The following is a 24934-nucleotide window of genomic DNA, read 5'->3' as shown; positions in this document are numbered from 1 at the left end:
AGATCTTGTTTATAGTAACCGTTAAGAGCCAACAGGAGTGGTCATTTCTCCATACAAACGTACTCGACTGTTTCCTCCGTGGGTTTTGAAGCTAGATCAATGATTTTTTCAACACAGATTAATATTGTCAATATCTGTGTCGGACCGTTTTGCTTTTTTTGATATTTTTGTTTTTTAAGGCGCTAGAGCCCTTCAAAAATGGCCAAAATGGCCTAATTGACTATGCCGCAATGAGAGGCGTGCTATTCAAAACTGACATCAATTAGTCAGAAAAGCAAAACGGTCCGACACAGATAATGTCATAATCATTTAGATTTCCAATTTTGGTTACGATTGGTTAAGTTTTGGAGGAGGAAACAGTCGAGTACGAAACCTCGATTTTTGATATTTTTACGCAGGATTTTTCGCCTTGTCCTTATCGCACTAGTGTTAGGAGCCGCTTCCGTTAGCGAGACGGGTATATTTACCTAAAATATTTAAATCTTAGCTCCTGTTGGCTCTTAAAGTGATTAGAGCAAAGGATAGGTGGGCTCGGTCGCGACGCCGCAGTGGTTGCCGCGGTTGCGCGCCAACTTCATGTAGCCCTTCATGCCCCAGGTTTTGCCCCACGAGTTCTTGACCAGCCAATAGTCGCCGCCCGGTTGCTCCGTGCCGTACCCCACCACCAGAACCTGCAACATCGTCGTTATTGTTCAACCCGAATTAACTAAATACTACCGTAAAATGGGGTGAGTAGGCGCAAAACTGACATTCAATCCTCGATAACATTTTATTTTTACATATGCAAACAGAATGGTGTATACATATAATAAGTGTTCCGGACGTTTGTATTTTAGTTTTTATCTTATTTTGGGTAGTTCCATTTCATAACTTTGACGATAAAGAGGAAAACCCACCTCACCCCGTAGTGCCTCGTATTTGGGGTGAGAGGGCTTTTCATACAAAGGTGATTTTGGAAGACTGTTGGATCGATTTTTTTTTATTATGCGTATTACTATAGCTCCATTTTAAATTGGAATACATTATTTTTGTAGCAGTAGCCTTAAAATCCCTTCTCACCCCCCTCTCAAACCTTCTCTCCCCATTCATAACCCACCTCTCCCCGCGAAACCTACTCACCCCATTTTACGGTACTTAATAAAATAAAAGTTTGTTAAGTCCAAGCTAATCATTTCTTCTTCAACTTGGCAAGCGACAGTGTGGAAGCCACTTTAAACGTAACGTAAAAGAGAATACCTTAAGGCATTAAGGTAGCCATTTGTACCTTCATGTATTGTGCAATAAAGATTAAAAGTCTAGTCTCCGTGTGCCATTAATTAAGACGTGTAAAAACTCAATATAAAACAAAAAAATTGTGTTCCCCTCTTAAAACATCTTATTAAATGATACCGAGAAAAATCATTTTTTTTTATTCTATTTTAATAATTTAATTAGGTACCTACTTATATTTAATATTTAATTAAGGTTACAAAAAAAAATCAAACTATAAATTAAAATAAATAAATAATGATAATAAATTCACAATGTGCGAGTTCTATCTGACCAGAGTTTAAAAGCGTATCGTTTCAAACTAAAAAGCTTTGATCAACTAGGCAAATAAATAGTGTGGTCTTACCGAGTGATCCAGATCAGTAGAAGAGCAGTTCTTGTCAAAGTACACACCGTCTTTGTAGAGTTCAAAACTTTTTTGACTAGCGTCCATACTCATGGATATCGGCCCTATATTTGCCACCGCACTTTGGAGATACCCTTCGTCAGCATAAGGCAGATCCTGGAAGCCTTTGACGGTCATGTTACTAGAGTATTTAGGGTTATACCTGTGAAAAGCAACACGGTTTTAGATTGTTGTACTTACATTAGTGTAAAGACTGCGAATCGGCAATTCGAGGTTGAGCGATTTTGGCAGACGAAGCGAAGCTGAGAAGAAAATTAGAAGAATCCCCGATTGTTATTCCCACCGAGGCAGTCTTTTTCTCCGAACATGGGAACAAATACGGTAGGTATATAATTATAATAAATAATTTTTGCAATGAGATTGATTGTGATATATAATAAATATATAAATTGTGATAAATATTAATATCTGGGAGACCGAGCTTTGCTCGGAGAACATATAAAAACCAAAAAATTAGCGTTTTCCCAGAAATAAGACCTAGCTAGATCGATTTTCGCCCCCGAAAACCCCCATATAGCAAATTTCATCGAAATCGTTAAAGCCGTTTCCGAGATCCCCGAAATATATATAAATAAATAATCAATAATTTGCTCGTTTAAAGGTAATATATATATAAATAAATAAATAAATATGCAAGAATTGCTCGTTTAAAGGTATTAGATATCTGGGAGACCGAGCTTTGCTCGGAAAAAATATATAAAATCTCAAAAATTAGCGTTTTCCCAGAGATAAGACCTAGCTAAATCGATTTTTCGCCCCCAAAACCCCCATATGCCAAATTTCATCGAAATCGTTAGAGCCGCCGAGCCGTAAATAAATAAATATACAAGAATTGCTCGTTTAAAGGTATTAGATACATTAGATAGATAAGATAATTAGAATTACACTGCAACTAACGCTGCTGTAGTCGCTATCCGACAGAAGTTGCCAACTAATATAGACGCAGTGTCAAGCACTAGGACATAGCGGTAAATATGATGTGTACCTGCACAAGCCTTGAACTTTTTTGTAGGGATAATATTTCTCCATACTAATACCGCCATTGCCTGCAACGTACGTATAGGCAAAAACCACGACACCGCCGTTAACACAGCCGTCATCATTGCCGTAGATTTCAGAGCAATCAAGAAGGTTCTGTTCGGATAGTGAAACCAATCGTCCTGTTTTTCGGAAATACTGCCCCTCAAGAGCACCCGTCTAGAACAAAGTAAAGCAACACAATCTTTAAAAGTGACAATAGATGCGCGATATTTGACGTAGCATTAAAACCATATTAAAACTAATTAATGGTGTTGTATTCTAGAGTCCTGTAATTTGTCAAATCTGTCATCATCATCTTCATTTCCTTTCGTTATCCCGGCTTTTTGCCACGGCTCATGGGAGCCTGGGGCCCGCTTGGGAACTAATCCAAGGAATTGGCGTAGGCACTAGCTTTTACGAAAGCAACTGCCATCTGACCTTCCAACCCGGAGGGTAAACTAGGCCCTATTGGGATTGGCTTCCCTCACAATGTTTTCCTCCACCGAAAAACGAATAACTATGCCAAAAGATTTTACATTTAACTTACGGCACTAAACGCCCAGCAGGAACCACATGCACCTTGGTTCTTGACCCCCGTTACGGCACCTTTAGAAACCCAATTCATGGTCAAAGGTAGATCATCGGGGGGCAGGCTGTGATGTTGCAAGGCTGCAGTAGGACGACCCACTTTGCTGGTGACAAAAACGAACAAGTTACATAATAGGTACAGTGAAAACGAAGTGAGAGTATGAGCGAATCTTCTAAGTAGGTACCTTTATACATAAAAAATAATTTGATTAGGTAGTTCCCTAGTTGGAATCTTCTATTACGTTTGAAGTTCGGCAAAAATGCTTTCGAAATCCGTCCAGGGTGCGTAGCCAACGTGCAATCGTTAACGCTCCGTAGCGAACGAAACGCAACTGTCACTGTCGCACTAGTGTGGAAGAGTGATAGAGAGAGATGACTACGATACGCTACGGAGCGTTAACGGTTGGCACGTTGGCTACAGATCGCATCCTCCTCTATAGATCGCATTTCTCAACCGATTCTCGTGTAGCAGTTTCTATAATGAAACACCAAAGCTCGCCATGTTTTTCTGTCATGTGGGCCGAATGATCGGACAGACAGACAGACAGATGCACGAGTGATCCTATAAGGGTTCCGTTTTTTCCGCACGGAACCCTAAAAAGTTATATTGCTCCATCATCTGACACATGGAGATGGTGGGCAAAGCTCTTGAGTAGCTGACGGGTCTTTCCTAGGGGGTAATTGCACAAAAGATCCCTATGAGTCGAAGTGTATCTAATTATATTGTTTTAGACTTACGGTTTGTATCCACGCATGCGCTGTATTTCCCGTGGGTAGTGGTCGGAGAACTCGTTGAGCGCGAGCGTGAACGACGTGTGCCCCTGAGCGTGGGCCTTGTTGTGCTGTGCCACCTTCCATTTGTTATCGACGTATATCTTCATGCGTTCTTTATCTTCCTCCATTGATGAATATTGCTTTTTGTGTTCCAGCTGAAACATAAAGTGTTCGTGTTAGATGGCACTAACATGTGCCAACAAACCCTCGGTCTCGGTCTTCTTCGAGACCACGGGGACAAAGCCGTCCTCGAAACGTCGGAGGTAAATCTCTGCCCTGCTAAGCCGAAAAGCGCTATCTCAAAAGAAAATTCATTGCTAACTTATACTTTAGTTTCTCTACCTGAGAATTCCATTTTCAAAATCATTTGTTTTTGAGATAGCGCTACATGGCTTAGGAGGGCAGATCTTAAAACTTAAGATACGCGATTAAGTCCCGTTGTACAATTTAATAAACCCTCGGTTGTTTTTTTTTATAGTTAGTAAGGCGGTCAAAGTTATACATAGAAGCATAACCAACAAAGTGGTTGAATAACGTTGCGTTAGGGAAGATTTTTTCCCAGATTCCCAGTTTTAAAATATGGGATAACTTTTATTAATTTCAACTTTATCTTAGCATCTTTTTAAGATTAGGGTGACTGCTATAGTTAAATATTGGCCACTACATAGTAATTGGTCACTCCTAACAATAAGACTTCTTTTCGCTTGTTTCTTTCTGATTTGTTAGCAAAGCCCAATTAGTAAGTATAGCAGTCACCCAAGGCAGGATGGTCTTTTAGGTATTAGGGGAAGTCCGGGCATAGTGAACACCTTTACCTTTGACTTGACATATCAGAAAAATTTAACGAGGAAGAAATGAAAAAAGTATCAATAATAAGTCTTTATTTAATAATCTTTTAATTTAAAACAACACTAGCCTCTAATGTTTAATAGTTGCTGCAATTTTGAACAAAACGTAAAAAAAGATATTTTATTCGCTTTGCCCAGGGTGCCGGGCAAAGTGAAACAGCCCCCCGGGCAAAGCAAATATTACTCATAAAATCTTAGTGAACTTAATAACTAAGTGAAAATTAATCAACATAAGATCATTTCAATAATATTAATTAGAAAAAGCTGTCACAAGTAACTTTTGATATATTTTCACTGATTTCATAAGCATAAGTCTTCACGGCATTTCTGAAGACATTTTAACACAGCGAATCCACGTTCTGATAGCCATTTCCATGACGTCTGTTAGCCAGGAGCCATTATAGATCTTTTTTTGATATTTATATACCATCTGTAATAAAATATTATCATAAAAAAAAATTACCTAATAAATTCAAAGTGAACACGCTATCCGCTTTGCCCGATCCACTTTGCCCGTTCAGTCAGTTAAAGAAATTAAGAATTAAAAAAAAATAACCGTTGGATTGTTTTAAAAGAAATGCGTTGTAAAAGGAAGATACTTTAATAAGCAATAGAAGCATCTTGAATTAAAATTCGAGATAATTACTGTGACAAAATAACATACAATGTACTTACCTTTCAAAATCGAATATTTTGCACTAAAAACACATTTTGACTCGTCACCGACGACGCTCACAGCGACCGCTCCCTGTGACGCTTGCCGCTCATAGAGCGAAGGATCCTGAACATCATATAGGCGCGTGGTGCGACAAAGTCGAATAGTTTAGGATTGGGAGCCCGAAATTGCTTTGCCTGGGGTGTTCGCTTTACCCGGACTTCCCCTACTCAAACCTAACGTAACAAACATCAAACATTTATTCAGCAAATAGGCCACAAGGGCACTTTTACACGTCAACATGGAATTTACCTGCATACAAGCAAAAAAAAACACATCCGCAATTATAAAATACATCTAAGCCGCAAATATCAAATCAAACTAAAGTATTACATAGAGATGTATAAAGTCTCTAAATGTCGAATTACAAAAAAAACCATAATAAGTATTAAAAAAAAACACAAAGATACAAAAACTAACGTTACCTTAAACACCTCCCATTCCTGCCGCACCAAGTTATAGCTGTCGAAGCTAAAGACGCCCACCGCCGCAACGCTCAGAAGCAAAACCGCACAATTCATAACTCCTGGAAGACAGATATTTGGAATAAGTATGTATCAGTATTTAAATTTAAGTCTTATATTTAGACTCTTAACAATAGCTACGGATCTCACAGTACCGCAATAACAAAAATTTGAATTTTTTGTATAAGTAAATGATATACGAGACACCACTAAATTACCCGAAATTAGTTAATAAAAATGTTCGGGGTAGACAAAGAAATTGCAGCTACCCGTCAAGTAAGTACCCGTAAGTTTAATGTTTATTGTCCACGGCACGACACGCAACACTCATAGTATCCGTACACTGGTCCGAAGATATATCCGCTGGTTTCAACATTTGAATCACTGGTCCCCAAGTAGACGATAATTTGTACCCGTCCTCTCGATTGAAATTTTTAGGGTGTTTTTTAATTTCAATCGCCTCTCTCACGATCCGCGGATAATAGTGTCGCTCGTTGGAGAGGACTTTGGATTGTACATCGTATTAATTGGCTCTCAGTAGATGTGCATTTTTGGCACAGAGCGTGCAAAACATTTATTAAGGTCCCATTAGGTCAACTAGAAACCCTTAGGTATAATGTTCCTCTTAGCGAAACGTCCACGGCTTATCAAAACGGTCCATATCCATAGCAATATTTTAGACCTTGACTGTTCATACATGTAGGTACTAATAAGTTCACCTATTGTAACGGGAGTGTGGCCTGACATGCTCTTGACAATTTTTTACTTTTTATTTTACATGAATATCACACCTGTTTTACACCTGAGAATACCCTTCCGTTTGGAGACTGTCTACATATAAAACTATCTACCTTTTGCGATTCTATCGAAATACAATTTGGCACAGTTGAAACCAAACTACTATTCTGCTGACTACAGTATTTGATTCACAGCCAATAACCACAAAATTCAGTCTGTGCATGGTTCACGGGGTTTGATGTTACAATTAATTTACCAAAACTTATGCTAACTAGAATAAATAAAATAGAATAAACAAATCCGCAATAGCTGAGCACTTGCTGACAACAGGAACGAATCACTGGATTGAGCTACATAAACCCAAAGTCCTCTCTAACGAGCGACACTATTATCCGCGGATCGTGAGAGAGGCGATTGAAATTAATCTGTCAGCTCCCATGGCTCATATATGAGCCAGAACGCTTATGGTGACGTCATATCGTGGGATTCGACAGGAAAACACCCTAAAAATCTCAATCGAGAGGACGGGTACAAATTATCGTCTACTTGGGGACCAGTGATTCAAATGTTGAAACCAGCGGATATATCTGGGTCATTCTCTCATTTCGTGCAAATCGGTGAGATTCTCTCGATTTGTAATTTTTCTTTTAAATGGTAAACTTTTGGGTTTCGTCAATTTGTGGATTCATTTATTAACATTTTTCTGCTAAAGGCACCTTTGTAACCTTATTACTTTTCATTTAATAAGGCTACTGGTAATGAACTACGCGCTGGTAATGAAATCGGCCGAGATGGTAATTTTATCTGTGGACGGTAATGAAACAAACTTATGAAATCGAACATAAAAAAACTGTATTTCAAGAAAATTAACACCAATTAAAATCGACAATATTAAAAACATGTGTCTTAAGCACTGTGGAGATGATCAAACCGACTTAACATACACTTGGGGTTGACAATCTCAACTTATAATGTTCAAGCTAGATGGTACATTTACCATTTACTTATCATCATTATAAGTCGAGATTGTCAACCCCAAGTGTTTGTTAAGTCGGTTTGAACATCTGCGCACCATATCACATAAAACGTGCTTAACAAACTCATTCAAACAAAATTAAAGCAAACTTGATAAGTTAAGCCGTTTATGAGTTATCGCTAAAAGTCTTCCCTTCTTATTTTATTTAAAAGCCTGGCAACCCTTATTTGTGATCGGATTTTCTCAAGCAACACTATAACCACATAATAGTGACCGGGAAAAGATAGGCAACCTAGTTGATTTATATTGTACAAGTTGTATACTTTCCATTGGAACTTATTTTGTTTGTCAGACAGATCGGTGAAATTTGAAAAAAAAAATTTTTTTTCAAAAAATAATTAAAAATAGTCTTGACCATATTTCTTTAAGCAACCCTATTTATTTATGTTCAGGAACATATTTTCTTTCATAATATGTAAGTTTCATCCGTCAGACATATCGGTGAAGGTCGACCATCTTAGACTACAAAGGCTCCCCTATTATCATATACAGTTTTAAATGTTTATAACAGCGTAGTATTTATAATTACTAAGCCTCTTTTCATTAAATGCACTGCCTCGAATATATTATCATTACCTTCTTAAGTCATTCATTACCTTCCCCAGTAAAATTGGAAGGAAAAGAAGTGAATGAAACCGATATGAATGAAGTTTTGGAAGTTTTTGTCGCCTACATCAGTTGGCATCAGACCTTAATTTTGCAGAATAAACCATCTGAAAGGCGACACTAAAACACTTCATTACGTATAATTATAATAATGTACACTTGCTACTTACTGTATAAATCACGCGATGGCGATGAAGACTATCGAGAACCACACTCCTTCCCGACCCGAGAGATCGTATATATTTTCGCTAACAGTGGCACACGGGCATCCGCTACGAGATCATGCGGCCAACTGACTGACGAACAATGTGTTGCATCGGCGGTAGGCGCTATATACCCTCGCTATGTAGCAAAATATAGCTAATCTATTTCTCGCGTCGGTAATGAAGAAATTACTTGAACCATACACTTATAAGGCTGTATAGTTTTTATTATTTATTTCTAGCTTCTAATATTATACGATTTAAAACATAACTAAATAAGTCATTTATTGCACAAACAACGAATTTTCTATTTGTAGTATCTTAAGGTTAAAATGTAGGTCAAAGTTATATCTTCATGCGTTACATATAGAGATGAATGAAAAAATTGGGTGTTAATTGTACATATAAAGAAAATACTAACTTTTTTAGAATTGTTCATTGGAGATACATATACTTTAGGCCCTATGTTACAACCTTGCATTAACAGATATTCGAAAACGCCACCACATTTTTGGTAAATTTCCGAAAACACCGATTTGCACGAAATGCGAGAACGACCCATCTTCGGATTAGTGTACAGATACTGTGAGTGTTGCGTGTCGTGCCGTGGACAATAAACATTAAACTTTGACGGGTAGCTGCAATTTCTTTGTCCACCCCGAACATTTTTATTAACTAATTTCGGGTAGTTTAGTGGTGTTTTATTATTATCTCCGTTGACATTTGTTGAGACGTCAGTCTTTCCGTGACCACAACTGGTGCAACTCAGCTGAAACGTCGGAATTAAAGGTAAAAACAATTAAATTATATCGCGGTAGACCCGTTTGTGTAATTAAATATGTGTACAAAACGCGAGAGTTTAAAGTGTGATATAGGTACGAAAGATTCAAAAAGCATTAAGTGGAAAGGGGACGCTTCTCCATACAAATATACCTATTATTAACACAGCTATGCCCCTTCGTTTGTTTTTTTTTAAGATTTTCAATACCTAATAAGTTTTTGTATTCTTGTTTTTCGCTCCTAATCTAACTCAAACTACTAAATAATCCAAAAAATTAAAAACGAATGGTTAATATACTAAAAAAGAAAAAAAAATGTGTGTAAAAATATTTACCTAATCCTACCTACCTAAAAAGAGGAAATTATCTTACCTAATCCAAGAAACAGATGTAGGTTTATGTATGAAGTATATATAACCTATTTATAAATTAATTGGATCCATACCTACCAAACAATGTTTAAACTTTAAATAAACATGTCTATTTATAGTATATTATAAGAACAATAAGGTTCTTCACTCACCGTAGGTATGCAACAAGTACCACAAATATAACTTACTGATCAAATCGTTGATTAATAATGTAGTAATATGATTACTACACACATTACTCGCCTTTAAATAGGGGTTTTAAAGGAAAATAAATTTAATTATTTTGTTATCTACTGGGATTTCTACCACATATAACGTACGTGCTTGCATTATTTAATGAGGTATAAATAAATTAAGCAGATAAATAATGAGCATAGTATTGTAGGAAAAACGACCTTAGCGCTTCTACGTTAAGGTTTTTTTTCTAAGACAGCCATATTAAGGATCGAGGAAACATGTAGGGTTAGTTGTTGATCAATGAAACACTAAAAGTTCAAGCCTTTCTATCTCTGGTGTTTTTAAACTTACAAGTGTGACATTTCGCATGAAGATAAACAATTTAGTTGGCTATCGTATGGCATTCAAGGTTTCTACTTATCTTTAACAGTTTCTGTATTGTAGACCTTTTTTTGAAAAATGAGTTTTGTTTCATTGTGTACTTGTGCATGTTTTCAATGAAACACTCTAATTTTTACAGTGTCATATATATAGTCTACCATGAAACATTCTTAATAAACATTGAAACGTTGTAATAAATAAGTTACATTAATACATACATCCTTTCAATCAATTGATGAGAAAGGAAAGGAGAAAATAGTGGTACGCTGAAATTTGTTATTTAAAAGGTTTCCGAAATATGGAATCGTTATAAGATTGCTGAAATATCTAAAAGCGAAAGACTTGTTTCATTGTACGCACACCTAAGTTTCATTGTGAATCGAAAATCTGGTCGGCACTTACGGCATGCTGCGAGAAAGGCGCCTTTTATGTCCACGGAGCATGATTGCCAACTAGGTGGACGCGGGAGGGTTTTAAGCATCTCCTTGCTTGATATCATACACTTTCTTGCAACATAGTGTTTAAAAACGACTGTTTCAATGTTAGACATGTGACCTTAACCTTGCCATCAATGAAACATTCAACATATAAATTATCTTATCTCAGCCATTTCTAAAGTTAAGTATCTTATATTTTGTCATATGATAAACAAATTATTATCAATTTTCGTGGTATTCTTTAATTAATTAAAAAAATAATGAATTTGTTTCATTGTGTACTAATACTGGTGTTCAGTGAACATCATGTTTCATTGTTTACTACATAAAAATGTTCTATTGTGAGACTAGGGGGTGTTTTTTGAAAATATTAAAAAAAAACTGCATCATAGAGTGAAAGAAATTTAAAAATATAAAGCTCCAAAGTAACTTTAATACACATAGAACACAACAAAAAATTAAATAACGCCAAACTAGACTCTATATCTTGGTAAAAAATTGCGAAACATAAATGAAAAATATTACTTTTGTCGCACGAATTCACAATAACGCTCGTAGCAATGTGCTCCTTCTCCGAGGCGCGCCCGCGTATTGGGGAGGTGCTGGGGGTCCCCGAGCCTGCCCTTGCTTGACAGACGGCACTAGCTGATAACACCTAGTTTCCGAGATATCGCAAAGTTTCACTGTGTACGATTGTTTCAATGTTCAACAAGTGACCCTAATTACCTCCCAGCAAACAAAATATCCTTATAAAATTAAATCTATAAGGGCTAAATTAGTCAGGGTTGTTTTAAAATAGCATTCATTATGTCAACGTACCTTTTAACGGCTCGTTATAAGAAGATTTGGCTAATATTACCTTTGTTCTTATAATTTGGCCATATACATGATAATAAATCCAATTAATATGGCTACAATAAGGGTTCAAAAGGTTTTGTTCTTATAGAGGCACATTAAAAGAAGATTTGCCTAATATTACCTTTATTCTTATAATTTGGCCATGTACACGTTAATAAATCCAATTAATATGGCTACAATAAGGGTTCAAAAGGTTTTGTTCTTATAGAAGCACATTATAAGAAGATTTGGCTAATATTACCTTTATTCTTATAATTTGGCCATGTACACGTTAATAAATCCAATTAATATGGCTACAATAAGGGTTCAAAATGATTTGTTCTTATAGAGGCACATTATAAGAAAATTTGGCTAATATTACCTTTCTTATAATTTGGCCATGTACACGTTAATAAACCCAATTAATATGGCTACAATAAGGGTTCAAAATGTTTTGTTCTTATAGAGGCTGGTTATATTGCTTTTTAGCTGTATAATATTCAAAGCAGTGTAAAGGCTTTTAATGTGGCCAAATATTCTTATAAAAGTAATGCACAAGATAACTATGATGCTATTTGACTCATAGGAGCATGTTATTAGATGTCTATCCAACAAACAAGTTATAGCATTTTATATGGTACTTACAAGAATTAAAGCAAAACATATTCACTTATATAATAATTATAAAGGCATTATTCTCTAAAGTGTTGTATTAAAAGGTTTTACATAACTAGATTCGCCACTACGAAATGAACAATCTGATACCAAATTATTAGCCAGTGGTTCCGTAGAGGATCATTTTATTTCATCCTTACACTATATACAAGTACACACTCCTCTCTCTTTCCTAAATAATTCCTATTCTTATGTTTAGTATAATCATAAATTTTATTTCTGGTAACTCGTGTTGATCATGACCCCCGCGATACAGGCCATGCCTAGTGCGGGGTTCAATGTAACGTTCCTGCTAAACTTTTATTATGAATAAAAATATTGTTATTGTTGTTGTTAATTGTATTCACGACCAATCACAAAGTGTAATGGTAATTTGGATGAGTCGGATGTCTACAATTATAGCATTAATTTTTTAGTATAAAATCTGACCAGTACCATCTCATGTTATGTAAATTAAATTCTTTTGATTTTATAATTTTTGGCAATATCCGCAAATACTACCATTGTATAATCCGCGGACAAGCAAAATGTATATGAGTACATAGATAGGTACGGGGTTTCACTTGTGAGAAAGGAACCCTAACGATATGTAAAATGGCGAATAAAAAGCAACAACTATTGCTATTATAAAGTTTTAACTCTCATAGAGTATTTGTAGACGATGTGCTAATTGCTTTTGCTCTTATAATGGCCTTGCTCAAAACATGACAAAATAATTAACCGCATTTTTAGCACAAAACCGCTTAAATTCAAGGGCGCGTTGATAACACAACACACTACATACAACATTTTACCGTGAAATTGAATTCCCACACAGTTTTCATAGTAAATAAGCAAATATTCGGGTAATCTATATATACAAATTCAATAACTTACCGTTTTCTTTTCAGTAACATGGATGACACTTGTTAATTTTTTTGGCATACTGTTACAAACATGTAAATCACTAAGAAAAAACATTTATTGCAAAGTCATAAACGCACAGTTATAATTCCCAAAGGCTTTTTAAGAGCCTCTGTTTTGCCGTTATGAGTTTTACTCCCTTAAATCTGACGATAACAACACGAGTATAAGGGCTATTGCCCTTATTAATGCTTTCTATATGATTCTTATAAGTATATTAGCTTTTTAAGAGCACTTTCCTTGCCATTATAAGTTTAACTTCCTTGTTGCGTGTCATAATAAAGCACGTACAAGATAAGAAAGCTCACTATAAGGCAACTACAAGGGGTATATAAGGTAATTGTCCTTACAATTTGTCCCCAAATGCACACTTATTAGCGATAATATGGCTCATATAAGAATATTATTTTTGGCATTTTAAGCCACAACAAGAAGAATTTTTGTTTGTTGGGCTAGGTATCTGCAATAGTACCTAATTAATTATATATAGTGCGCATTTGCGCAAACTGTTTATGTTTTGATGATTCTAATCTAACCAAATACCGTCATAAGACTCATAAGATTTGAATCGACAAAGGCCCAATTTGACCAACTCATATCAATGCATAATGCATATATTGGAACATTGTATAATGTACCTAGGTAGTGTTTGATTGCAATACCTAAGCTGTTCTGTAAAGGAAAACACCGTGGGGAAACCGAAATAAAATAACGGTATTCTGATATAGGTACCTACCAATATTGTTATGATACGACTTTAACATGACTTGCAGTGCATAAATAATATAATCGCTTCAGAGTATTTTTAGCACGGTAAACTAAAGTGAGCTATGGAGCCGTTGTTATCATTAAAATGAAAGTCATACTCATACTCATCCTCATTAATTTAATTCATTATAATAATAATAACTAGTATAGTTCTATATCACATCAATATAGTATGTACTCTAGGTACTTAAATAAAGGGCATTTTTGAAGGACTCTAGCATTGACCACTCCTGTTGCCTCTTAAGTAACTAGTAGTTCGCCCCGAACTGAGAACTCGCGGTTCGTCAAAAAGATCAATTGAAAGCAGTGCTACTTAGTCCAAGATGGGCATTTCGTAATTGAATCCTGATTCCGCGATTACTTGAAATTACTTTTTAATCTGATTACCGATTCCCAGATTAGGTACTTTGTAATGTAACAATACCGAATTACTAAGTACAATTCCATTTGAGGAATCAGGAATCAATTTCTCGAATATTACAATTACTAGTAATTGGAATCAATGTCGATTCCTCATTACAGGAATGCATTACTTGATTCCTTTCAGATTACATTTCGTACTACTACTATCAAAAGTACATTTCGATAGTTGACTTACTAGGATGCATCTATATCTTATTTGAAACAGGTGCGCAGATTTCGAATATGATGACCATGACCTATAAAACGACATCCATGACGACTTTTATGACATAGTGCATGGCCGCCATCTTGGATTCCTAAATAGTCATCATTTTCGAAATTTGCGCCGGGCCTAAACCTATAAAACGACATCCATGACGACTTTTATGACATAGTGCATGGCCGCCATCTTGGATTCCAAAATAGTCATCATTTTCGAAAACTGCGCCCCCTAAAACCTATAAAATGATATCCATTACGATTTAATGACAGTGCATGGCCGCCATCTTGGATTCCAAAATTGTCATAAATTAAAAAAAAAATCTTTAAAAAAACAATATTATAAATGTGTAAACCGAGCACTTTCATTTGATACCAAACTCGACCATACTTTCTTGCAATTAACATGACCAGAATAGCAAGACCCCTCACAAATGGCTTTTTAGCATTTTAAGCTCTTCTAGCTCAATAACCTCTTGTTCAAGCCAGCTCAAAATTTAATGACTAAAATATAATGCCCTCGACTATACGTTCACCCAATTTCATTTAAATTAGAATAAATTTACTTAAGTTATTGAGTATCAAACTATCCTCTGAAAGTTCAGCTTAAAAACATTGAAATGCCGGGACGTGCCCCTAGCCAGCCATGTGTTCAAAGTCGAATGTAAGAACTTCGCTTCGCTTCGCTCGCTCGTTCGATCAAAATCATAATAGACTCTAAAATCAAAATACCTCTTTCTGGGTAGTTTCAAATTCCACTTCAGTTTTGATCATGAAATGATTAGGTACAGTCAGCATCAAAACTAGAGGATCAGACTACGCTACGCGTCAAAAGTATCTGTTCTCTATTTACTTAAAAAACCGGCCAAGTGCGAGTCGAACTCGCGCACGGAGGGTTCCGCACCATCAACAAAAATAGAGCAAAAAAAGCAAAAAAACGGTCACCCATCCAAGTACTGACCCCGCCCATAGAGAAAAAAATACAGTCTTATTATATTTCTCTATGCCCCGCCCGACGTTGCTTAACTTCGGTCATAGAGAAATATAATAAGACAAGAGTGCTCACTCCATACATCAGTTCAGACTATTAATTTCAGTATCTACATCTAGCATCGAGTAGCGGAACTATTAGTACTGCTACTTGACAATAGATGTAGCACCGACCGGAAAGTCTTATCTCAACAGCATAAGACTTTCCGGTCGGTGCTACATCTATTGTCAAGTAGCAGTACTGATAGTTCCGCTACTCGATGCTAGATGCTAATAGTCTTTTTGGTACTAAAACTGATGTATGGAGTGAGCACTCTATGTATTTTTTTCTCTATGCTTCGGTCAAAAATCACGTTTGTTGTATGGGAGCCCCACTTAAATCTTTATTTTATTCTGTTTTTAGTATTTGTTGTTATAGCGGCAACAGAAATACATCATCTGTGAAAATTTCAACTGTCTAGCTATCACGGTTCGTGAGATACAGCCTGGTGACAGACGGACGGACGGACGGACGGACGGACGGACGGACGGACAGCGGAGTCTTAGTAATAGGGTCCCGTTTTTACCCTTTGGGTATGGAACCCTAACAAAATCGGACAAGAGCATGTCGTACCATACTCAGTGTAGGGTTATGTCGTAGTTACCATTCTGTCAGAGTAGTCTAAACGGGGGCTATTACATAGTAGGTATGTATCAAGATTACAAAATGTAGATTTTCAAAAATCGTGGTATTTTTAAGTTTATACGTGAATTAAAAAATCTTGGGGATTGATCCTCTAAATACCTAGTACCTACATCATTTGTATTGGTTGTTAGGATATTAGGTTACTTTTTCAATTTAATCCATACCACAGAATAAGTACTACCGTACAGAAAGGACACTTCTTACAAAGCCGAAGTTTGACAGCGATTAAGGGTCGAATCATGATATTGATTTGTTTCTAACTTATGGCACTATCCCTTTCGGCTATTTAGGGTTGTCAAAGTTCAAGTGATTATCTTATCTGTGGTCGTGCACGCAAAAGGACGTCAAGTGGTGCTAACCCTAATAATTGCTCGGAGCAATGCTGAGCCGAATGGAGCCGAGTTTGCACGAAGTTAGTAGTGTCTCCCCACTGACCATACCTAATAAAAATGTCTCCCACTTCTATCTTCGGTAAATGTATCATTAACATGTTAGGGATAAAACATCATTTTCCTATATGACCTCCCTATAAATATAGGGAAGTAAACTAAGCAATTACATTCGAGGCCGACGATTCGACGCATCTGTTTGATCTTCTCGTGCTGTCAGGCCAGCAAAGGTGAATCTCCTTTTTTTAAATAGATACTTTTACCAAATATCAAAACAAGTGGATACCTACTATAATTATAATCATATATCTATCTATCTAATCTAATCTAATACCTTTAAACGAGCAATTCTTATATATTTAATTATTCATATATATTTCGGGGATCTCGGAAACGGCTCTAACGATTTCGATGAAATTTGATATATGGGGGTGTTGGGGGGCGAAAAAACGATCTAGCTAGGTTTTATCTCAGGGAAAACGCGCATTTTTGAGTATTTATGTTTTCCGAGCAAAGCTCGATCTCCCAGATATTTATAATTAACCAGGCCCATTAGTATTAATTAACCACGCTTCCACTAAGAACTAGAAAAACTGTTTTTTGTGCAGGGCAACTGTTTTTTATGCAGGGCATGTATACATATATTATATATATGTGTGAGATTCACGAATGTTTTGTTATAGCCATGAAATTTGCGGTACTGCTGCTGATCGCCGTGGTGGCGATGGCGAGCGCTTACGGCGTCGCGTTCCAAGAAGTGTGGAAGGTGTTTAAGGTAAATTTACTATCTCTGTTCTAATTTATTTTATTCTTCTTCCTCCTGCCCTTATCCCACGTTATGTGGGCTCGTCACAACATGTTTTTCTCTTCCATTTTCCTCTATCTTGCGTTACCTTAGCACTTCTCATTCCAATAGATTTTTTTTTCCATGTATCTGTTTTGTTTTTATTTTAATATTATTATTATAGTTTTTTTATGTAATTCGACATTAAGAGACCTTATACATCTCTAAGTAATTGTATTACGTTAGTTTGATTTGGTAGTTGTAGTTGTATTTAATAATTGTTGATGTATAATTATTATTATTTTGCTTGTATGTAAATTCAATGTTGACGTGTAAAAGTGCCCTTGTGGCCTATTTGCTGAATAAATGTTGAAGTTGAAGTTGAAGTCAATCTGAATCTGCTGCAAATACTCAAGGATGACTCACGTGCTCACGCTAGACCAGGCCATGCCGCGAGGCGTCTGAAATAATACTCATTTTATCTTGCTGCGACGTTTTCAATTTAACCGGTTTATTTTGTTCCTCAAGAACGAAACGAGAACGTAATTGGTGTAAACCGTTATTTCAAAAGAACAGTTCTTTAACCGGTAACCGCAAACGGAAACGAAATCCATTTCGTTCCCGGACAAATGAACGAAACCGGTTTGAGCGATGAGAACGGTTTCCGAGCCCTGCGTCTGACGGTTCATTTTCTATGATGGCTGATCGGTGATCACTGATCATGTGGTGCTTTCCATAAAAATCGAAGCGCCGGAAGCTCCGGCCCGGCACCGGCCCAGTAGGTACCAGCGTGAGTCATCCTCTCCGAAATAGCTTCAACCCTGGTTCAGTTTGTCGTGGAACTTTGGCGTCCAATCGAGTCAGTTTTCGGATTATATAATCTGCTGACCCATTAATATAATTAATAAGTAGTTGAACACATGTATCAGGTGGAGCACAGAACGCAGTATACAGCGGAAGACGCCCCCATTCACATTTTAGATCTTAAATATGATGCGAATAAGAACAATGTGGCTCAGAGAAACAATGCACACGCTCAGCCAAGTTTCCCAGAGGATAATCACGTGAAAGACGACAAACGGTCAGTATTCATTAAAAATAATGACAAACGGTCAGTATTTGGCCGTAACGTCTGCTGCACGTAGGGTTGCCAACCGTACTATATTATATAGTATTGTACTATATTTTGGCTCTCTGTACTATATATTTTTGGAAAAAACGCTACGCTACTACTACGTACGCTAAAATACTATATTTCCGATTAAACGTATCGTACGTACTTATGTTTAGTATTTTATCTAAAAGTACTATATTTTTTTAATGTACTATATTTTTGATGCCTTATTCTGGAAAATACTATATTCCACCAAAAAATAGTTGGCAACCCTAGCTGCACGCCCCGCTCGAGCGTCCACTCGGATTGGACACTGAAATGAAATACTTTATTATGTTTTTTCTACTCCAGCACTTAAATGTGTCAATTAAATGACTGACAGTGATATCTAAAGCAATGTCATTTGAATGCTTTGTCTATAGGCTCATAAGATGACTGCTAGCAGTCATCTTATGAGTATAATACAACTGCTTTATTTTTTTTAAAGATACAAGTTCCGATCATCTTGATTGAAAGAGGTATGTTTTCATTTACAATAATAACTCTTTTTTTTTAAATAATAACTCAATTTTTTTTTAATAATAACTCTTTTTTTTTAATAATAACTCTTTTTTTTTAATAATAACTTTTTTTTTTTTTTTGCTGCAGCTGTCATAGAAAAAGTAATGTATGCAACAGCTCATAATTGGTTCTTAAAATTCTCGGGTCTTTTTTTACAAAACTCGACTACGTCTCGTTTTGTAACTTCGACCCTTGAATTTTAAGAACCCTTATTATATCACTGTTGCATAAACTACTATTTATTAACCGACTTCCAAATCTAATAGGAGGAGGTTATCAATTCGGTTGTATGTTTTTTTATTTTTATTTATGTTTGTTACTCCATATCTCCGTCATTACTGGACCGATTTTGATTTTTTTTTTATTGTATGTATATGCATACAGATTGGTCCCGTTTTTGTCAAAACCCAGTTCTGATGATGGGATCTATGAGGAATCGAGGGAACTCCTAAAATCTTAAAGGCATACGTATAGAATTTTATATATTTCATCAGAAAATCAAGCATTTACATTACAAACTGTGGCATTTGATGAAGTGGAACTGCTGATGATGATCAGAACAGAACTCTTCAACGACGCATAGTACACGTTTTGTGATTTTGAATTTCGATTTTGACTTGGACTGGGCCCCGGACTCCGGACTCGGACCCGTACTCGGACTCGGACCCGGACTCGGATCCGGACACGGACCTTGACCCGGAAAACCACTATGATACCTAAACTAAATAAACCACTATGATTACCATAAAATGTATGCATCATCATCATCTTAAGCATCATAAGCGCCGTCAAGTGGGTCCAGGCTAGTAGTTAGAGAAGTCGTGTTTTTTTCTATTAAAGATTATTATAGCTCAATTAGCTCATATAATATATACAGCGTGTCCCAGAACTACCACGTCACAATGACACCGGAGGTAGGTCAACTCAAGAGGAAACTAACTAGCCTAACATGACTTCAATAAATGTTGCAGGGTTTCGAATTATTACCGAAAAAACAAACATGAATTTCAACTTTAACCACCTGCCATGTTTTTTCGGTATTAACTCGAAAACCATGCAGCTTTTACTGAGGTCATGTTAGGCTGGTATGGTTCCTCTTGAGTTGACCTACCTCCGGTGTCACGTGGTAGTTCTAGGACAACCTGTAGGTATAACCTGTAAATTTTACCTTTCTTACTATATCCAGCACTGTGGTTCCTCCAGCGACGGGTGGCTCTCAGGGCTTGGGCCTGGACAATTTACCTTTACATTTAAATTGGACCGAGAAAGGAGCCGTTACGGAGGTCAAGGACCAAAATCAGTATGATTGCCCCTCCGGAGGTTGGGCTTTCAGCGCTGTGAGTGCATTTACATATATTTAAATATAACACTGATTTAAACTTTCACGATTTTTACAGATTATTAAATTGTACAACGGGACTTAATCGCGTATCTAAGTTTTAAGATTTACCTCCGACGTTTCGAGGACGGCGTTGTCCCCGTGGTCTCGGAGAGACTGGCTTAAGTTGACATCAGCATCTTCTAACTTCTAACCGCGCGAGTTTTTCGAACTACCCGCACTTGGTCTTGTTTATCAGCTTGAACATTTTGCGCACTATTGGTCAAACCAATTTGTCATAAAAACAAAAAAAAACTGTACTAATCCTTTTCTTTTGGGTGCTAGTACTAGCGTAACACAAATACCTATAGTATGATTCTCTCTGTCTATGTTTGAAATGAGACAGTCCCCCTCTGTACGCTAGTTAGTACCCAAAAGAAAAGGATGAGTATAGTTTTTTTGTTCTTATTTACTGAGGAATTGGTTGGACCAACTAAACCTATATCAAAGAATGTACACGATATTTTTTTTTGTAAAAAAAAGTGGTCATACTCATGAATGATGGTACTTATTACTTTTTACCGAATGCACATTTTCAAGCAATTCATTTATTTTCAATAATCTGTAGATGTACCTAATTATATATAAGTAATTAATTAAAATAGGTATAGGTACCTATAAATATGATATTTTCTTTTTAGACTGGTGCTCTCGAGGCCCAATATTTCCTGAGGAAAGGCCGCTTAGAGTCTCTCTCTGAGCAGCACTTGCTAGACTGTTCATACTTCTACGGGTACAACGATTGTAATGAAGGCGAGGTAGATTGGGCCTTTGCGTTCGTCGCAGGCCACGGCGGCATTGCCACGGATGAAGACTACCCTTACAAAGCTATTCAGGGCCAGTGCGGCAGCGGGTAAGTTTCACTCTACTATAGCAGCTTGTTTTTTTTTTTACTTTTTTTTAAGAGGGGAAATGCTTTACGCATACCACCCGGCGCGGGGACGGGCCGGAATTGTTATATGGGACTCCTTGTTGTGGGCTAATGAGACCCCAGGTTTACCCACTAAAACCCCTCTGTTGCCGCCTCGTTGCTATACGGCGAGGTCCCAGGAACGCCGAAGTACTCTTCCGCAACCTCGCCAGTCTACAATAGCACCTAACCTAACGTGACCTAGCTTTGTCATCAAGTTGTATTGCGAAGCCGCGGTCCTGGATTCGAATCCCGGCAAGGGCATTTATTTGTGTAATGAGCCCACAGATATTTGTTCCTGAGTCTTGGGTGTTTTCTATGTATTTGTACCTATATTATATATATCGTTGTCTGAGTAGGTACCCACAACACAAGCTCAAGAAGTGAGCTTACTGTGGGACTTAGTCAATCTGTGTAAAAATGTCCTATAATACTTATTTATTGCGCTTGACCAATATCAGGGTGACTTTGGACAGTTGAAAGTTTGGTTGATCACTGTGGCCTGTGCTACTAACTCTATGTACTACGCAGAGAGACGAATAGGTACGTCATGCATAATTTTTACTTTCACAGGCGTTCCGTCACGTACTCCAATGTGACCGTCAACGGTTTCCTGCAAGTACTTTGCGATGATGAAACAGAACTGCAGAAGTGGGTCGCGCGATACGGGCCAGCTTCCGTCGTCGTCCATAGCCAGTTACAGAGTTTCGAGAACTACCAAGGCGGCGTGTATTACGACAAGGGCTGCGCGGAGTACGACCTCGAACTCGATCACGCGGTAAAGTACAATTTATCCTGTAACAGTGTTGTTTATAAACGTCTGCTATTAATCAGCTGATGATCGTTGTTTGTCCCTCTCTATGGCATAACGACAGATAGGGACAAACGACAATCATCAACTGATTAAGTTAGCAGCCGTTTATGAATAACGCCATAAGACAATAACTTTCAAGTTTGTTACGTAAATGATTGTTTTCTGACAATTTTCAGTGATCATTAAGAGCTGGTTGAGCCTGCATACTACTGACGTGTCAAAGGGAACTTTAAATTGTTAGTGTTCCAAAACGTAAACTTCTTGTAAGCATTCTAGAAGTTTCTGAGAACTTTTAAGTGATATTTGATAAGTAGATATGTATAGTTTTTTGCAGAGAGCGCAGCGCTGTGGTGGTCAGCAATGTCAGCATAACATACGTATGGTGCGACCGTTTCAAAGTAGGACATACGTTAGTGAGTTCTGTAAGTTAATTAATGATGATGGTTGTAGATGCTGGTGGTGGGGTACGGCACGGAGCAGCCGGGCGGTGACTACTGGCTGATCAAGAACTCGTGGGGCAAAGACTGGGGCATAGATGGCTACATGAAGCTAGCGCGCAACCGCGGCAACCACTGCGGTGTCGCCTCGCGAGTCACCTACCCGCTTCCGCTATGTCCTTAGTGTAAGGCCTGAGTAGACGCTCGAAGCGGAGCGTTCGGCGGGGCGTGCAGCGTGGCGTCGGGGTCAGGAGTAATTTGAGCAGCGTGCACTAAGGCCGCTCCTATACGTTTGCATTTGTTTAACATGCACGCCGCACGCCCCGCCCCGCTGCACGTCCAACTCGAGCGTCCACTCAGACCTTACACTTATTAGGTCATAGGACTCATAGGTGTGCAAACTGACGGCCTGGCCACGACAACCTATGGTTGTCGCAAAAGCCTAAGCCAATCGCGCAATGTCGTGGCCAGCGCGTGAGACGTTCGAGCGACGACAACCAGCGGAGCGTGCGATACGTCCATGTTAAACAAATGCAAACGTAAGATAACGTACGCGAGTGGCTACTCTAACCCCTTGGACGCTCGACGCCACGCTGCACGCCCCGCCGAAGGCGCCGCTAGACGCTCGCCACACGCATGTCCGGTACAAACATGTCACGACATAACCTGCGGTTGCGGTATAATATATGTACATTGGATGCAAATAAAGATCTCTCTCTCCTCTCTCTCTCTCCTCTTTCTCTCTCTCTCTCTCTCCTCTCTCTCTCTCTCTCTCTCTCTCCTCTCTTTCTCTCTCTCTCTCTCTCAAAGTGATTTTGAACGGTCCAAATTGATAGGTACATAATATTAGCCATAGGTAATAGCTATCTACCATGTATTATAAATTACGAGGGCTGTTTGATAAGTACCCGTTTATGAAAAAAATTATCAGTTGTTTTGGTTTATGTGCATTTATTTTTCTTCATAGTCTCCTTTTAGCTCTATACACTTGTTCCACCTATATTCAAGCTTCAATAAACCATCCAAAAAGTATGATTTCGGAAAGTCATTAAAATAGGCCTCTGTGACGGCAATGACTTCGTCATTTGATCCAAATCACTTACCACCGAGCCATTTTTTCAGGTTGGGAAACAAAAATAAATCGCATGGGGTCAAATCTGGAGAATACGGGGGGTGAGGCAATAGGGCATAGCGTAATTGTGTTAATTTAGCCATCACAACTCTAGACGAATGAGCTGGTGCGTTGTCGTGATGAAACAGTACTTTTTTATTTTTTAAATGGGGTCGTTTGTCCTTCAACACAGCGTAAAATTCATCCAATAAATTGGCATAGTACTGCCCTGTTATCGTTTTCCTCTTTTCTAAGAACTCAATATGTATAATACCCTGCGAATCCCAAAAAACGGTCGCCATGACCTTTCCAGCCGTTGGGACGATTTTTGCTATCTTTCGAGCAGGTTCACCCGGTAAAATCCACTGCTTCGACTGCCCTTTCATTTCCGGGGTGTAGTGGTGAACCCACGTTTCGTCTACGGTCACGAAACGACGCAGAAACTCCTTCGGGTTACGTTTGAACACGGCCAAACACTGCTCCGAAGTAGTCAGTCGGTTCCGTTTTTGCTCCTCCGTGAGTAAACGCGGCACCCACCTCGCCGATACTGTCTTCATACCCAATTTTTCTTCTAATATGTTTTTTACCCGCTCGATTGGAACATTTACAGCATCAACGATTTCTCGAAGTTCAATTCGGCGGTCGGCTAAAACGATATTTTCAATTTCTTAACCATATCGTCTGTAGTCACCTCAATTGGGCGGCCTGGGCGATCCTCATCAAAGACGGTTGTTCTCCCCCGCTTTTACTCGTTAAACCAGTATCTGACGGTTGCCATAGAAGGAGCACATTCAGTGGTATCACATTCAGTCATATAAACAACTTGCATTCTTACTTTTATTTCATCACATGTTTTTCCTTCCAAAAACAAGAATCTAATTACAGACCGATACTGCTCTTTCTCCATTTTCACAATTTTAAGTTCACGCTTTCACTGAATCGCTGTCAAATGAGAAAAAAACAAAAGAATGCTGTTTTTTAAAAAAAAATCCCACCTCTGAAAAATGGCTTAAAACGATTGTATAGATATTTTCGGTTCCGTGATATTAATACATTTGGAAAACGGGTACTTATCAACAATTGCCTACTTATTTCAAAAACCAAAAGTTTTAATAACAAATATTTGGAGATATCCTGCTTGTTAG

At 37.7% G+C, this 24934-nt stretch overlaps 2 protein-coding genes across 2 annotated transcripts; one reads left to right on the top strand and one right to left on the bottom strand.

Moving 5' to 3' along the window:
• Nucleotides 1–509: 509 nt before the first annotated feature.
• LOC134653724 (procathepsin L-like) lies at nt 510–6172 on the bottom strand. The gene is made up of 6 exons (XM_063509119.1): nt 6046–6172; nt 4022–4212; nt 3243–3387; nt 2661–2872; nt 1616–1817; nt 510–671 (listed from the first exon to the last, which is right to left on the bottom strand). Exons 1-6 carry the CDS (start codon nt 6139–6141, stop codon nt 510–512), a joined length of 1008 nt encoding a protein of 335 aa, XP_063365189.1. The 5' UTR covers nt 6142–6172.
• An 11193-nt stretch (nt 6173–17365) lies between these two features.
• Nucleotides 17366–22862, top strand: LOC134653723 (procathepsin L-like). The gene is made up of 6 exons (XM_063509118.1): nt 17366–17455; nt 18394–18545; nt 20326–20476; nt 21159–21370; nt 22001–22205; nt 22692–22862. The coding sequence occupies exons 1-6, from the start codon at nt 17366–17368 to the stop codon at nt 22860–22862; spliced, it is 981 nt and encodes a 326-aa protein (XP_063365188.1).
• The last annotated feature ends 2072 nt before the right edge of the window (nt 22863–24934 follow it).

This window comes from Cydia amplana, chromosome 13 (genome assembly GCF_948474715.1).
Source record: "Cydia amplana chromosome 13, ilCydAmpl1.1, whole genome shotgun sequence".
NCBI classification, from domain to species: domain Eukaryota; kingdom Metazoa; phylum Arthropoda; class Insecta; order Lepidoptera; family Tortricidae; genus Cydia; species Cydia amplana.
The sequence above is the reverse complement of the archived record's forward strand: the minus strand, read 5'-3'. Positions and strand labels throughout refer to the sequence as shown.

What these genes read in the sequence shown, in the direction of transcription:
- LOC134653724 (XM_063509119.1), bottom strand. Translation starts at nt 6,141, where the DNA reads ATGAATTGTGCGGTTTTGCTTCTGAGCGTTGCGGCGGTGGGCGTCTTT. An exon ending in AAAGTTCAAGGCTTGTGCAG is followed by an intron (nt 1,818 to 2,660) that starts GTACACATCATA and finishes TGCTTTTCACAG; the next exon opens with GTATAACCCTAAATACTCTA. An exon ending in CTACTGATCTGGATCACTCG is followed by an intron (nt 672 to 1,615) that starts GTAAGACCACAC and finishes ACGATGTTGCAG; the next exon opens with GTTCTGGTGGTGGGGTACGG.
- LOC134653723 (XM_063509118.1), top strand. Translation starts at nt 17,366, where the DNA reads ATGAAATTTGCGGTACTGCTGCTGATCGCCGTGGTGGCGATGGCGAGC. An exon ending in CAGGGCCAGTGCGGCAGCGG is followed by an intron (nt 21,371 to 22,000) that starts GTAAGTTTCACT and finishes TTACTTTCACAG; the next exon opens with GCGTTCCGTCACGTACTCCA. An exon ending in ACCTCGAACTCGATCACGCG is followed by an intron (nt 22,206 to 22,691) that starts GTAAAGTACAAT and finishes TGATGGTTGTAG; the next exon opens with ATGCTGGTGGTGGGGTACGG.